Genomic DNA, 16,991 nt, shown 5'->3' on the forward strand with positions numbered 1-16,991 from the left:
GACAAGAGAAGAAATTAGAATTTATGCTGACAAAAATTTACTCATGCTAAGAGGTTATAACCCAAAAAGAATGAGAAGGCTGACTGAAAAATGAGAAATTATATTGTAAATGTGTGCCAGGAAGCTTGTCCCTCCTTTCTAACACTTCTGTTTAGTTATTCCTCAACATTTTACTCTATAACAAAAATTTTGAGTTTTCAATGAGGTCAAAACAGTAATCTCTGACTGGCTGTCAACATCAACAGTAAAAGCAAAAAGCTTTCCCTTCCATGAAAACTGCAGCAGGAGCCAATCATAATTGAAGTGTCTCTCCTTTGCAGAATTTCAGGGCTGCACCATTGTAATTCAAACTATTAACAAAGGTGATGAGTGAAGGTCAAACAAATGCAGAAATCATTTCTGCCAGTAGAAGTGGTGGAATGCTGCAAATCGGTATTGATATGAAATCTGTAGCTTCCACAACATGAAGAATATTAACAGCAACAATAAGTCCCCAGTAGCAATCATAAAATAAATCAAGAAAGAAAAATAAAACTTCACTAATAAGCATTTATATATGAGAAATTTATTCAATAAGCTTGTAACTGATCAAAATATCTGAAAAGACACGTTTCTAATTGAATACATTAGTAGTAGCAAAAAAATGGCTTGTCCCATGCCATGAGAATAGCTAGTGCTTTCCCAGGGAAGTATGTTTTCCCCCTTGCAGTTGGATAATAGTTCTGTATATGTGCTGGACTAAGCACATGGAAGAAGGAAACTCCCATTTCTTACACACTTTATGAACCAGGAGAGAGACACACACTGAACAGAGAAGCTATATATTAGCATGGTAACTGAATAGTGCCCACATCATATTATCAGTGATTAGTTTACCATGTTAATTGTTCTGGATGTTGTACATGAAGACAGAGAAACATGTGTTGATTTTATTTCTTCAAATCTGACAACTTACTAAGTCTTAAAAACAATATTAGATTTAAATTATAATGTCTTTATATTCTTTTATGCCATTTCTGTTGAACTTGACAAGCTATCAGCCTAAAAAAGGAAGGTCAGAACTACTCTAACATTTGAGCATGGAAAGAAATCACAACCCTCCTTCAATAAAGACTCTTACTATGTTACTAAACTCTTTTTTTTTTTTTTTTTTTTTTCTTTCCTTTTCCCCCCTTAATCACATCATTCTGGCTACCAGACTTGGGGTCATGTTCTCTTGGATATTTTCTATTACATTTCAGTATTGATGTTTGAGATGCTGGTTCCAGAACACCTGTTTTTCACTCGCAAATGCCTGTACAGCAGTACTTGATGATGCTATACCAGATTAAAATCATGTGTGATATAGGAACAAAAATATTCCACCTAGAAAAACTTAAAAGTTCCTTCAACTTTCCACTAAGGCTATGTTACTGGAATAGAACTGCTTCCCAATCCTCAATAAAAGCTATCAAATTCTATTCCAAGGAACCACCCAAAACAACAAAGTTTTACAGTCTGGATTATTGACATCAAACACTAGAATAAAATAACAGCTGTCAAAAAGAAACAGCATCCACCTCAGCTAAATAGGTCAGGCATTTTGGGAAAGACTTTTCAATCAATAGCACAACCTAAAGCTCCTAGTGTACAGGGATCTCAAAATAGTATATAAGACTACATAACATCTATGCAGCATGGGCCATTACTAACATATTAATCTATCCTCTGACCCACGTCCCAGCTTTATATAAAATACTGAGTTAAATACGAAGTTTCGCTCCTTATTTTTGATATCTAGAGTACCTAGCGACAGACAAAGTTTTGATATTATAGTTTTTTGATGTTAATGTTACAGCTACTGACTTCTGTTGTATGGAGCATATAATCTTCTATATTGCCAGTAAAGCTTGTTTCTGTGAGAAGATAACCATTCCTGGGACACAGCTGGAAACTGTCATGAACTCTGTCAGGAAGTCAGGGCCATAGCAAAGTTCCAGTCACTGCCTGGAGCTGCATTTTGTAGACTTTTGTAGTTCCCCAGCATAAGCACTCAGCAATGTGTGCACATACATCTCCGTGAATCCTCCCAAAACAAACACTTTCTCTGAGTGAGATTTTCTCCACAGGGAGAAAAAAAAGTCACTGAACAAACTAGGTGACAGATGTTAGTCACACTGCTTTAATGCACTACTAGATACTGCTCAGGTATTTTGGTTGCATGCAGAGCTGGCAAATGCAATAGTTTCCAAACATGATTCTCCACTTCTAGTAAACAAGCACTTCACAATAAATAAATTAATGATTTGAATTAAAATTAAAAAAAAAAAAAAGGTGAGAGCTGGAAAGTTGATTGTAATTACTCTAGTACTCTGGAAAAAGGTGGCATCAAAAAAGTGTAGGAGAAAGATCTGCATAGCAATTGAGAGAGTATTTCATACACTCTTCAGTCTGTAGTAAGAAGAGTACACTAACACACATGCAGACAAACTAGGTATCAGAGCTGCTGGCAAAACCAAACCAAACAAACATTAAAAAGCTAGGTAAGGTTGAGAACACCTGGACTAATCAAGAAAAGGTTGAACTTGAAACAACGGAGAAAGAAGTGACAATGGAATGCTTCAAACAGAGAGGGGGAAATGGTCAGCCTAACAGTGGCTACATGATCTTGGAAGATTCAGGCTCTTTGACTTTTACTTCCCTATACCAAGGACATTCTTTAACTCAAGGTCCTCTTATGAGTCCTCTCAGAATACTGCAGAACATTTCACTGACATCCCTTCATCTTTATTAAAATATCCCCCTCGGAAGGCACAAGGATGGAAGTGACATTCCCCCTTCCTTTTCCTTACACGTCAGTTCCAAGCCTAAATTAAAATAAGATATTTCATGAGATAAAATAAATGGTCAATAAGAGAAAATGATTAGCAGCTATCTTGAACAAGGTCAGCAACTTAATTTGTTTGCTTATTCGTTTATAAAAAATGCTTTCAATTCATATTGGAACTTCATAAGCTGCTTGTGAAGCAGACAGTTTAACATTCTGAGATTAAGAAACTATGAATTCTCAGCCACATTTTTTGATCAACTTCATCATATTTTGCCAATCCAAAAGTTGTCTTTTTATTGCTTCTTACCATTTCCACAGTAGAGCCAACATTCTTGCTTTTCCAAATAGGAGTTTTCTGCAGTGAATTATATTTTTCATTCCACGTATTGGACAAACTTCCCTCTGTTGTGAGAAATTCATGTCATTAATACATATACACTATATAAAAGTATATATGCATGTATACTTAAAAGTATTAACTACTATCTGAAACCTAGTGTAACATCATCCACTACTACTATGTATTTATTTTACTTGCATTCCTTCTTTAGATTCAAATATAAGTGGATTTTAGATTGCAGCATTTTTATTAAATAACTCTGAACATCAATTAAAAAAGGAGAAACGGGAAAAGAACTTCATTATTTCTGAAACAAAGTTTAGATTTCATAAAACCTCCTTTGGTGAAATCAGTTACTTCCATTACTTCCCCTGTCAGGGTGACAAGCTAAAACTGAATCTTGGGGAAAATAAAGTGATTAAGCAGGTGCAAACCAACAAGTAAAACAAATTTAAGTGAAACAAGCTATGTTAATTAAAAGAGATTCAGCAAACCATGTCATTTTCCTTGTGTAGGAATATGTAATGAAACTTCTCTATTGTTAGGCAGATTTTAAGTATTCAAAAGTTGTATGTAACACTCATTTCAAAGAAAAGAAATAGATTTTTGAGTTAGCCTACAACTTGCTGACAGAAAACACAAAGAGATTATGAATTTCCTTCCTAACATAAAATTTGTCACATGTATAGATCTCACCAGGAATCCTCCTATCTCATCCTCCAGAGAGGAAAAATTACCTCAATTTTCTCATCAAACCTGCCGCCTAAGCAATGCTGAAGAAGTAGCACTTTTCAGGAATGCCATCCAGAAGAACAGTGTCTGAACACACCACAGCGTACGCAGTTTCAACCACCAAGCATTATCAGCCTACAGAGCTAACTAATAAGAACAACAAAACTAATGATATTTTAAGAAAACACAACAAAACATCAAAACCAAATATTTTTCAGTGTTATATTCTTCATGTCTTAGAGCCAGAAACTAAGCATACATGAAAGTCAGAGTGGGTGTTTCATTTGCCCATGTAAATAACACGTTATCTTCTTACCTTTCAAGCTCACCAGTGCTTTCGCTGAAGAACCTGAAATATATCAGAAAATCCACATAAACAATTTTGAAGTATACAACTTATTCATTCTTAATTCTTAGGAAGAAATGAGAATATTAAAACTTTCACAGTTGAATGAGGGAACTCAAGGCACCTCCCACTGCACCAAGGACAGTATTAGATGATTATGACCCAATAAAACTCTTTTTGTTCTTCCTTTAGCTTCACACTTACATAACTGTTTCAGATGCTGAGCACTTTCATTCACCACAGCAGCTTCTCAACAGGCTTAATGTCCAAATAACACACAGGTGCAACTACGTTACATGATTTACTAGGATACAGTAAGTAACTTTCTTTTATCATCCAACTAATTCAAAATTCTTCAGTGCCAGAAGTGTCCACACAAGAGGTAGTTTGTGTGTGCTAAGCTTGGATCAAAAGCAGGTGGTCAGATAGCCAGTTGCCCCCAGTAGTACCTCCTTGCAGCAGATTCAGGCATTAGAAATGTAGACACAATCCTTGCTTTGCTTTCAGTTTTCAAACTGTGTAGTGCATCCATCAGAACTTCACTGCTCCCCTTGAAAGGCATCTGTAAGATCTCTGTGTGGTTCTGGGTGAGAAAAGTAAAAGCTAGGCCTCACCACTGTCCTCATGCTCTGCAGTCAGCAAATGGCTCTCTAAGAAGAAAACGTTGGAAGCACTTACAATAAGAGAAGACAAAGGGAAATGTATTTCTGCTTGAAAGTGCTTCCAGAACTTCACGACTTCTTCTCAAATCAACCTTACCTTCCCACTTATGTCCCACTGTTGCAATCTTTCCTTCTAGCACTGCTTCCTCCTCTGCCTCCTCACTTTCCCCAGGTCCTTCCTTCAGCTTCTCACAAACTGCAGTTCCAGAGAGAATTTTTTGCTCCAAAGGTCTGGAAATCCCTTTGCTTGCGACTCTTCTGATCTGTGCCCTAAGCCCACTAACTTCATAATGCCAGATCTTTGCTTCAAGGGGACACATTACAGGGAAGTCACAGAGCCAAGAATGAAATATTGCCCCTTTCCAAGAGAACAAGGTATTTTGGCTTGGGGTGGGCTGTTGGAAATGAACACAGGAGAAGTGAGGACAGAAGGAAAAAAAAAGAAACAACAAACAAGCACCTGCATTCCTTATTCTTTCAATGTTTGCTGACAACATCTGTTTGAGTTTGAGTAATGAAACAGAACAAGCTTTCACTCATTGGTGGTTTGGAAGGCCCCTCTCCCAGTTTCTTTCAAGCTGCTCAACTGCAAGGTAACACACTTGGCCTACACCTTTGCCCTTCCTGCACATTTCTTTCACAGGTGAAATAAACTTTGACAGCTTGAATCACACATTGATGGAATCGCCAAGGCTGGAAAAGACCTCCAAGATCATATAGTCCAACCATCCACCTACCACCAATACTACTTCCCCACTAAACCAAATCCCTTAGGGCAACGTCTGAACATTTCTTGAACACCTCAAGGGATGGTGACTCCACCACCTCCCTGGGCAGCCCATTCCAGCACCTGACCGCTCTTTTGGAGAATAAATTTTTCCTAATATGCCAACCTGAACCTCTTACGGCACAACTTGAGACCATTCACTCTCATCCTATCACTGGTTATCCAGGAGAAGAGCCTGAGCCTCACCTCGCCACAACCTCCTTTCAGGCAGTTGTAGAGAGCGATAAGGTCACCCTGAGCCTCCTCCAGACTGAACAATCTCAGCTCTCTGAGCTGCTCCTCATAAGACTTGTGCTTCAGACCCTTCACAGCCCTTTTCTGGACATGCTCCAGAGCCTCAGGGACATTCTTGTAGTGAGGGGCCCAGAACCGAACACAGCACTCAAGGTGCAGCCTCACCAGAGCTGAGTACAGGGGGACGATGCCCTCCCTGCTCCTGCTGGCTGCACTATTGCTGATACAAGTCAGGATGCCACTGGCCTTCTTGGTCATACTGCTGGCTCATATTCAGCCGAGTGTCAGCCAACACCCCCACATCCATTCTTCTACACAGGTCCTTCAGCCACTCCACCCCAAGCCCATAACATTGCCTGGGGTTGTTGTGACGGAAGTGCAGGACCCAGCACTTGGTTGTGTTGAACTCCATCCCATTGGCTTCAGCCCATCCATCGAGCCTGTCCAGATGCTCCAGATACTGTCCTTCCTACTCCCAGGCAGATCAACACTTCCCCCCAACTTGGTGTCGATTGCAAACTTCCTGAGGGTGCACTCAATCCCCTCATCAGTAAAGCTACTAAACAGGACAGGCCCCAGTACTGACCCCTGGGGAACATCTCTGGTGACTGATCACCTGCTGGATGTAACTCCATTCACCACCACTCTTTGGGCCCAGTTCTCCACCCAGCAAAGAGCCACAGGCTGCCAACTTCTCAATAACAATACTGTGGAAGACAGTGTCAAAGGCTTTGCTGAACTATAGGTAGAGTACAGCAACTGCCTTTCTTTCATCTACCAAGCAGGTCACTCGCTCATAGAAGGATCAGGTTGGTCAGGCAGAACCTGCTTTGGTAACATGAAAGTTATGGAACTTGCTTCTGTGCTGACCTGGTTCCAAGTGGATTCACCTCTTGTAACTGAGGAGTAGCTTTACATCACAAATATATTACTGGGTAAATTAAAGCCAGCATATAAAATTGTATATTTTCCAATCCAGGTGAATTTGAAGTAAAACTGAAATATTTTAATGTAACAAATCGCAGAAAATATTTAGTTTAAAGCATTAGAATAAATGTAGAATATCAAAATGACAGCAGAGATGTGTAACTAAGCTTAATTTTACCTTATAGACAGTAACTTGATGCATAGATTTTCTTGTCAAGTTTTCTTGTCTTATCAAACTTCAAGGAAAACAGCCCAATCCCTTCTATTTTCCATTTAGTTTGGCAGTATTTCACATTCAACCAGGGACACAAAAACTGAAACCAGGATGACCTTCTGAGTAGTAACAGATTTCAACAAAACACACCCAACGTTTAATACAGACAAAAACATTTCAGAAATCATAAAGATCACTATTGTTCAGAATAGACTAAGTTTTCTGAAACAATTCTAATTTTCGGTCGCAATAATTATTGGATTCATACCATCACAACCCCACATTAAATAGGGGCTAATTTTGTACACTACTTCTGTTCTGAATACAATTACATAATCGCTGGCAGTCTTTTTACTCAGCGCTTTAATTACAGAGATAAAAGCAGAACACACACATACACTTGAATGTAAACACCTATTATGACGAGCAGGCAGATTTCATTTGTGCGAACATTAAGCGCTTCACAAGAAATGGGTGGAAGCAAAGAAGGCCTACGCATCACATAGGGTGTTGCGGCCAAAATCTACTTCCAGGTCCTCCGGGTTCACTGCATCACGGAGGTGACTGAGACTGGAAATAAGACAACTTTGGGATGAAGCACGGCAAAATGCACAACTGCTGCCAGGGAGGTGGTGGAGTCAGTGTCCCTGGGGGTGTTTCAAGAAACGTGTAGATGTGGTACAAAGGAACACGGTTTAGTGGGCAATGCTGGTGTTAGGCGGACAGTTGGACTAGATAATTTCAGAGGTCTTTTCCAACCTTAATGATTCTATGATCGTTATGGTCTCTTCCAACCTAAGCCATTCTGTGATTCTAGGAATATCACTGCGATTCAGTATGAGGAGCTGTGAACACCCTGCTGGAGATTTTCAATATTAACATATAAGCAAAACAACTTCTCAACAATTATCCTTTTATTTTAAGTAGGAACACAGACAAAAGCATTAAATTTATGAAAGACTCTTCAGTCACTCTTTCAAATAGTAAATTTGTAACAGCTGATTATGTTTTTGAAAACAAAAGTTACAAATGACCCAAGCGATGTTCCAAAGTTACTGATTTTAGTGGTACGTGAGTACAAAGAGGAGTTCCAAGAGCATATCTAAATCAATATAGGCAATTACATTGTTTAGATAAGTGATAATATAATAAGAAAACTTTTCTCATCAGATTGTTAAAACATTTTCTACATTTGGCACAGGTGAGCATTCATTTTATTGCTGCTTGCAGGAAAATCTCTAAAGCCCACATCATCAAGCTACACTACTGGCTCTAAGAATGGTGTGGCTAAGGAAACTTGTGGAGAAGGGAAAAACACAAGCCTTTATTACAGGTTGAGTCATTAACCCTCCCAGACATCATTCACCTACACAAGCTCAGTGTGACTGGTTTAATTGAAGGAAACACTTCAATGATTGCCCGCTCAAACAGCAGCCCATTCAGGAAAGCTTAGGAAGTTAAAAGCACACACCACACAAAAACCTGAGTTTCAAAGCTTAAATGCTCCCCGAAACCTCAGGTAACAACAGACCACTAACTTCTAGCTTTCAGTATGGATGGATCAGCATTCTCCTCATTTTATGAGCCTACTAATCAAATTGACATTTGCGTATTTCCAAATCCTAGTTTAACACTGGGTAGAAGGCAATTTTTTCCGTCTTGTGAATCCTTTTTACAGGACTTGTGCAGAGAATAACCTCAATGCCAAAACATTTGTTTTAAAAACACTGCATTCTCATGTTGGGCAACATGTTGATACCATGGTAATAGACAATTCTGAAGGCAAGCTGATTGCTGTGGGTACTGTTTAGCAGCCACAAAACATGTCCTGTGCCCTTTCCCAAGTGCTGTAATCTCAAGGCTCTGCTGAGTTTTTGCCTCAAATGCCCACAGTGGAGCCAGGCTCATGGCTGCTTTGCCCTAGGGATGGAAAACTAAAGTGGTGAGAGGTAAGCCCCATCCCTCCTTCGGCTGCTGAGGGAAGTGTCAGAGCAGAACAACTGGCTATGCAGGGAAAGGTGCTTGGAACCATGGCTGGAAAATGTGCTGAGAGCAAAGATGATGATTTCTGCCTTAAATGCTACCCTGTGCTGCACTTTCCATCTGTGGGATAAAAGATGCTCGTCCCCTTCCCTTCTGTCTATGCTAAAACACAAGACCCTACAAACTATTAGTAACATCTATCAATACAGATTTGGCAACACACTACCACTGTCAGTATTTGCATTGCACGAACTTACACTGTGCTACCTCCTGCTATCACATTCTGGCTCTGATTCACCTGTAGCTTGCAATTGTTTTTCTGTGTGCATCACAACCACAGCACTCAGCAACAGCTCAGTAGCTCGCTCGCTCATCAGCCTCATGCTGATGACCCCATAACAAGCTTGGCATACCTGTATTTCTGCAGAGATGGCATCTCACTCCCATGGAACCCATTCTGAGGGCTTACTAGTGCACAGGAATGCAAAAATACATAGCTGTGTGCCAGGACTAACCCTGTCTGCTAACCACATTTGCACACAATGTGCTGGATCATAGCCTCACCTCAGCTTTACTCCATGTACTTCAAAACCAAGCAATTCACAAATAAGGTTGTATTACTAGAAGCAAGAGAAAAGGCAGCATTATTTACACTTTAATACGATCAACTGCTTTTTCCTTCTGTGAGCAAGAGAAACAGCCATCTGGCTTGCACAGTACAACTGCCCACTGCTTACCTCTGCTGCAGAATCACCAGGAGACAAAGGGAGGAAAAAGGAACTGACTAAAATTAGTCACCCATTGGGCATCAACCCAACCGTCTGAAGAAACAATTCTGTCTTCAAAATATAAATCCAATGATCAGTATTTAAGGTAATTCTGCATATTTTAATACTCTGGAATTTTTCAGTGACAGGTTTTGCTATAGAAATTCTCTTTCTTCACAGGACTTTCTGCACACGGTGTTACTGTTTCCCTCTCCCCCTTGCAACACCAGTGAGAAAAGCCTTCAGCTCCATCAAATGCATGTTAATTCATACACTGCCACCTTTTTGGTTGTTGAGGTTGTTGGTGTTAACTCCCTCCTGGGTTAAGAAGTACCCACTGCCCAGTCATGTTACACAACTTGCCAGGGCAGCAGGTGCTACCAGAACACTGGCACAAGCTCCACTGAATCAGATTTCCAATTTGAAAGTGAAGCTGCATAGTCTTACCATGTTACAAAATTTCATTTCTCTTATCACTGTGTCTAATTAGAATTACATGTGAAAACCCAGTTACAATTTACTATTGACTACAATCTACACTGGAGAAGTCACAAGGATCCCATGTAAGCTAGTCATGAGCTGCCCTAGCATTTCAGACACTTATCTTTATACTACTATGAAAGATTCCAAACACAATTTTGTGATGTTCATGCTTATTAACCCTTACAAACTAGATTGTATACAGAAAGCCATATGAAGATAGTGTGAAATCAACCTAGAATGAAAATACAAGCTTGGTCTAAGAATCGAATAGGAAACAAAAGATCCAGATATAGTGACAGTTACAGCGTAACTGGAAAACATCCGGTTCACCAAAAGTAGAAAGAATAGGAATGGAAGCACAAGACATACTTTTGAAAACTTCCGCATTTCTATTAGTTCACCAGCACTCCATAAAATATGAAGGTCCCTCTCTGTCCAATGAAAACAACTAAAAACCCCCTACTTGCACCAAGCAGAGGCTTCTGCTGCACTGACCTTGTTCCTAAGGTCTGTATTTACCCCTGACCTTCACAAATACAGGCACTGTGCGTCTGCTCCACGTGCCAGGCAGACTCAGTGACAGCCACACCACGGTAAGGGCTTGTACTACAGCACAACTCTACGTGACACTAACACGGTGCATTGGGGTATCTGTTCCAGGTGAAACAGCACACTTAGCAAACCTCACTGGTTCTCTGTAGGCAACATAAAGGTGCCAAAGGGAAAACTATATTGACTTAACCTCTTGAAATGCACAGTGCTTTCTCTGGAGTGTGGGTATGATCAAAGTAGGAACAGTAACCTAAACACTGTTCCAGTGATAATGGAAAATAGATCTAATAAGCAATAAAATGCTACTCTCTATTAATTATGGCTCTCTTAGTTGATCCGTGACTTGCATTTATCATATTCTAACAAGGTACAGTATAGACAACTGAGCTGTACCAAAGGAAGAGTAAAGCTTCCATCCTTAGTTTTCGATGATCCTTCATAAATCTCCTTGGTTAAAACAATGATACTGGCCACATCACGCTGTTAACCCTTTTCTCCCTGCAGTTGTCAGAGCTGTAAGATCCACGCCAGGCAGTCAGAAGTAGGATCTCAACCCCAGGCTACCTCCTGTTACAGAAGTATTTGGCACGTTCACAAACCACGGCAGTGCACAAAACAGCATCACTAAAAATTCAGAACTACTCTGTTGTACATACGTTCACCAAAATTACCAGCTGCCCTAGTTTTAGCCTAGCGTGTATTTGCAGTTCTGCAATGCTTTATGTAAGCACAGTTCTGCTAGAGCTGACATTCAGAACAACAATAGACACTAAGTGGCAAGTCTGAAAGAGATTTTAAACCTCTTGGGTATCCCAAGAGTGATTTTTATTTCTTTTTTTCGGAAAAGCGGCAGAGTAACTTTAAAAAGAAAGGGTTATTGGTCTGCGTACCTTCCTGAACTGCTGAATTATTTAGTGAACAATCAGAGTCACTTTCTACAAGGATGTAAAACTATTAAACTGAAATCCATTATCAAAATGCCTGTTGTCATGACTATGCACTGACAATAGTCATGACGTGATCTACAAGACTTTGGGCCAAGCCATTGAGGAGAGGCCCCCTTTTACTTGTAAACTCCTTTTTGCTTTATAACTCATAGAACAGCAACAGGCTCCACACAAAGATCATTGCAACAAAGCCTTTGTGCATTAACAATCTAGTTGTTTCTCTCCTTAGAACAAATCTCATTAAAAACAAAATAGCAAAAATACGGCATATTGTAAAACATGCTCTACCATGCAGTGACTAATTATTAAACAGGTGACTTTTCCTGTATAAACTAACATGAATATCTCATGTAAGCCTACAACATCTGTGTCTCATGAGCAAGCCTTTAAGTCAGTATTGTAAGAGGCACATATTCCGGAGCTAAGGAAGGTGCTGCACAAAGACCTGTAACAGTAACACCACTGATCTTGTAAAAATACAAGTGTATACTTCAGACCAGTACTTCTATGTAAACAGTTGCACAAAAGTAACACCCACAAGTTTCTGTAGCTATGACTGATGCCTGCCTACAGGAATGCACCTACCCTTTGCAAGCAGCGAATTTCACGCTCACTCCTTTCCACCTCACCCATGAGTACCATCGTGCACCACGCCTGTAAGAAACGCAGGCTCAGCCTTCCAACTTGCTTCTCACAAAGGCCATCTTTTCCTCTGTCAGTCTCTGAACCTTCCTTACTCAGATGCCATCTTCAGCTGTAAGTATCAGGTCTTACAGTACAGCAATAATTACAAAAGCACACGATAAAACACAACGATTGATCTCAGTGTCAAGTGGTTTCAGACTGAGGAGCATGCCAGAGCAGAGGGGCAGGCACAGCAGTGACCAGTAACAGAAACCGAGGTAACAGCATGAAGCTGTGTCAGTGGAAGATCAGGTGGGGCTTAGGAAAAGGTTCATCACCAGAGGGCAGTGGGCACAGCCCCAGCACAGGAGTTAAGGACTGTTTGGAGAACGCTCTCAAAGGGTTTGGATTTTGGGTGGTGCTGACTGGAGCTATGAGTTGGGTTCACTGATCCCTGTCCATTCCAACCTAGGATATTCTATGAGCCATAGACTCTGACTCCTGCTCATCATATCACTATAAACAAAAGGGCTCCAAAATATCTCTAATAGGGTAAGGGGAAGACTGCAATACAAAGAGTACTAAAACTACTCTCTCTCTCTACATATATACATACATACACACACACATACTATACATACATATATATGTATATATACACACACACTTAACAAGCTTCAATTCGTAGAATCATAAAACCATTTGATTTGGAAGGGACCCCTAAAAGTCATCTAAGTCCAACTCTCCTGCAATGAACAGGAACACCCGTCACTCGATCAGGTGCTCAGAGCCCCTCCAGCCTGACCCTGAACGTCACCAGGAATGAGGTATCTACCACCTCTCAGAAACCTGTGCCACTGCCTCACCACCCTGATTGCAAATAACTTCTCCCTTACGTCCAATCTAAATCTCCCCTCCTTTAGCTTGAAACCATTTCCACTTGTCCTGTCACAGCAGACCCTGCTAGAGAATCTGATTCCTTCCCTCCTACAGCCCCCCTTTAGATACCGAGAGGCCGCTCTCAGGTCTCCCCAGAGCCTTCTCTTCTCCAGAATGAACAACTGCAGCTCTCTCAGCCTGTCTTTGCTGAGCCTGTCCTTGCAGGCTGAGAGCTCTGTTCAGCCCCTACAGAGTATCAAGGAACCCTTGCGTTATTTTTTCCAGCAGGCAGTTTAGGGGTTTTATGGCACATGCTAATAGTTCATCTACAAACCATAGCACACATATGCTGTCCCACTAACTACTTCTAATGTCACTGAAGAGCACAAAGAAAAACGAAACAAAACCCAAAGTAAGTCACAATCTTTCCTCCTTTATTCACCCCTTTTTCCCTTCATGTTTTCTCCTCCTGGCATACTAGCAGCTTCAGTTACTCACTTGAAAAACATCATCTTAGGAAGACTGCCATATAATTTAGGAGGACAACATGTCAGCAGGAACGTTTTACACTGAAAATGCCCTCTCTTATAGCACTCAAGCACACGGTGTTCGAATCCACACACAAAGAAAGGTACGCCCTTCTCATCCGTACTCCAGTTTCCACCCGGTCCTCGCGCTCTCTGAATGCCACTCTCACACAAACCCCACACCGTCACACAGGTCTGGACGTGGGTACACCCGTCCACCTGTGCCCCCATCCCACAGGACCGATCTTCCCTCCCCAGACACAACACGGGGTCCCAGAAGCCTCCTCCGGCCCCCCGCAGCGCCCGCAGCCCCCGGCGGCGCCCGCCCCGCCCGCACTACGCGCCCCCACACCCGGCAACGCGCACCCCTCCCAGTTACGTTCGGCCACCGCGCCCGGGCAGATCGGCGGCCCGCAGCGCGCAGCTCCGCGGGCAGCGGGGTCGCGCTCCCGAACGGGAGCCCCCCGCCCGCCGCCCTCCTCGCGCTGCCGCCCGGGCCGGGGCCTCGCCGGGGACGGGTGACGGCGGCGGCGGGGGGGTGGCCCACTCGCTAGGAAGGAGGCTCGGGCCGCCGCTTCGCGGCGAGACGGCGACGAGACGGAGGCGGACCGGTGACGGGTGGCCCGGCAGAGAGGCGAAGGGGTGGCGGCGGCACGGGTCGCTACTCACTCTCGTCAGGCAGCTGATCGAGCTCCGCCATCTTGAACGAGCCGCGCCGCTTTTTCAAAGGCTGCCTGGCGCGGTGCATTGTGGGGGAGGAGACGGAGCCTTGCGCGAGGCGGCGCTGGCGGGCGAGGCGCGCGACGGGGCGCGTGCGCGGAGCCGTAACGGCATCTCGCTTCAGCGCGGGCTGAGGGGATGCGGTGCGGGCTGGGCTGCCTCAGCGCTCCGTCCGCAGCCCGAGAGGCGGCGTAGAATCACGGAATAGCCGGAGTTAGAAGGGACCCATAAAGATCAGCGAGTCCGATTCGTGGCTCCGCGCGGCACCACCCAAGAAGTCTGAGAACGGTGCCCCAGCCCTCCTTGAGCTCTGGCACAGAGCCGAGCCCGCCGCCCTGGGCTGCCTGGTCCGTGCCCACCGCCCTTAGGGCACAGTCTTTCCACAGCCTCCCGCCCTCCCCTGGAAGCAATTGATCCAACGGTGCATGTACAGTAAACTATTTTCCTTAAGCACACCCATAATACCTCAAAACAATCGAAAGGCAAATTTACATTCAAAAATCAATTGACAATATCATCTCAGTGAAACCTGAACTCACCTGAAGTGAGCGTTGCATTTCAGAAAGAAACACATTGCAAATAGCACCTGCTGCGATGCAGGACAGAGTGGCAGGCGTATTTGCATCTCTATAAGCATCCAGCTGAGATCAGGGAGCCCACAGAACACAGGAACGTGGACAGGAAAGCAGCAGTTACCTAGCACCTCCTCCGTGGTACAGTATTCACCAAGGCAAGGCAATTTCAGGGGAGGGTGAAGGAATAAAACTTTTATTTATTTATTTAACAACAGTCACATTTTGCACCACTCTTCAGGGCTTGAATTTCTGGGGGTGGGTAGATGAAGATGAACTTAGAAAAACAAACCAACCAACTCAAAGATAATACCTTTAACAGATTCTCTTTACCTCAAGATTCCAATGCCCCAGACATCTCCTACTGGTCATCTTAGAAAGGAAAACTCAGCTCCAAACAGCATTACACCAGATATTTCTGCATTTGGAAAATATTTAGCAGGAGCTATTACCATTCGTTATGTTGAAAAGGTAGCAACCTGTGCAAAAAGGATTCCTGTTATAAACTATTTTGGTCTGTAGTACTATTTTATGCTGCAGTATGTCTGCATTCTGTGTTTTTCACATCTTTTGTGCATGGTGTTTCCAAGCCACATCAACATGACTGACAAAGCTGCACCACAGCCTTCTGCCAGTCTGTGGACTGTCAAACACCCAATGCTTCCAGTGCATCTTCATATCATTTGGGCAAATTTGCAGTTCATGCTTGGGCAATATGGAAATGACACAATTGTACTGATAGACACACACCATGAGAGAGAACTTCTGCACACTGCTAACAACCTGTAATTAGGTATTGCTGACTCTCTTGCCTTGCACAGGTGGAGGAAGATCCTTAAATTGGCTTCACTCATGCTATTAGTTTTCCCAGAGGGTCATGTTAAGCAACTACCCTTAATGGTGTGTGCTGAAATGCTGCAAAAACCAGTTCCATTTTTCCTCAATTACTGCAGATGGTGTTAAAACACAGGTTACACCACCACCTAATCAGCAGGTCCACAACCTTGTTAGCACAGCACAGATAGCATTACATCACAGGGACAGAAAGCAGCAGGGTGCCACTGTAGCACAAACTCTAGGCAGGCCTGGTAGTAGGAAGAAAGGCAGAGATAACTGGCAGAAGCCACAAGTGTGCTCTTCAGAAAATGAAGGACATTCTTGTGAAGGGAGTCCCACCTTATGCAATGAGAATTCATAATGAAGGGGGAAGCAATGGTTTCTCCTCTCAGTAGTTGCAAAGCTGTAACTACTGCTTGCCTTCAGGCTGTACTTGCATCTCACTTTCTGTGAAAGCAGCCCACAGTTACCCATTGGTTCGTGTGCTGCCTCCGCACTGGAGCAAATGAATGATAATACAAAGCTGGGCAACTCATGCTGTATCTCTCAGCCACCTCCTTCTTTCATGAAAATGGACAAATCACTACTTACAAGTTAGCAGTTAGTGAACCTAGGCCGGGTTCCTTCAGTTTACCCACCTGATATAAATGTACAGACTTACCTTTGCAAGCCATTGGACAACAAAATTTTCAGACATTTTAAATGTCTGAATTAAATAAAGACAAATGATTAAATATTTATACATTGCTGCTCATAGTTCAACATTTAGATCATAAGTCATTCCTCAACACACCTCTAGAAAAGAAGTCACGGGACTCAATGTTTCAACAGCTCACTGCTGTCAAGCAGTTCTGACAGAAGTGGGCCTACCCATCCACCCAGCTCTGCTCTGGGTGCATCCTCCAGACGCCTTTATCTGCAGCCACCGTGCAGCTTTCCTCAGCCAGGCCCTAGGGGGAGGCTGCCCGTGCAAGGTTAGAGACTGTGAGATACACTTGCTCATGCTGCAATTAAAGCACATCATAAAGTGCTCATCTGCACTGTTACAG

At 42.7% G+C, this 16,991-nt stretch overlaps 1 protein-coding gene across 10 annotated transcripts in view; it reads right to left on the bottom strand.

Moving 5' to 3' along the window:
- The window catches only part of LIN9 (lin-9 DREAM MuvB core complex component), a 52,429-nt gene extending 37,868 nt beyond the window's left edge, over positions 1-14,561 (bottom strand). For all 10 annotated transcript variants that reach the window (XM_042819854.1, XM_042819904.1, XM_042819895.1 and 7 more), the window contains exons 1-3: positions 14,483-14,561; positions 4,198-4,230; positions 3,117-3,211 (exon numbers count right to left, since the gene is read on the bottom strand). In XM_042819854.1, the coding sequence (XP_042675788.1) occupies positions 3,117-3,211; positions 4,198-4,230; positions 14,483-14,561 (207 nt within the window). The remainder of the gene's footprint in view (positions 1-3,116; positions 3,212-4,197; positions 4,231-14,482) is intronic.
- Positions 14,562-16,991: the final 2,430 nt, after the last annotated feature.

The sequence above is a fragment of the Centrocercus urophasianus genome, unplaced genomic scaffold, assembly GCF_019232065.1.
Source record: "Centrocercus urophasianus isolate 14NV4802_14NV808 unplaced genomic scaffold, USGS_Curo_1.0 seq_10, whole genome shotgun sequence".
Classification (NCBI taxonomy): Eukaryota; Metazoa; Chordata; class Aves; order Galliformes; family Phasianidae; genus Centrocercus; species Centrocercus urophasianus.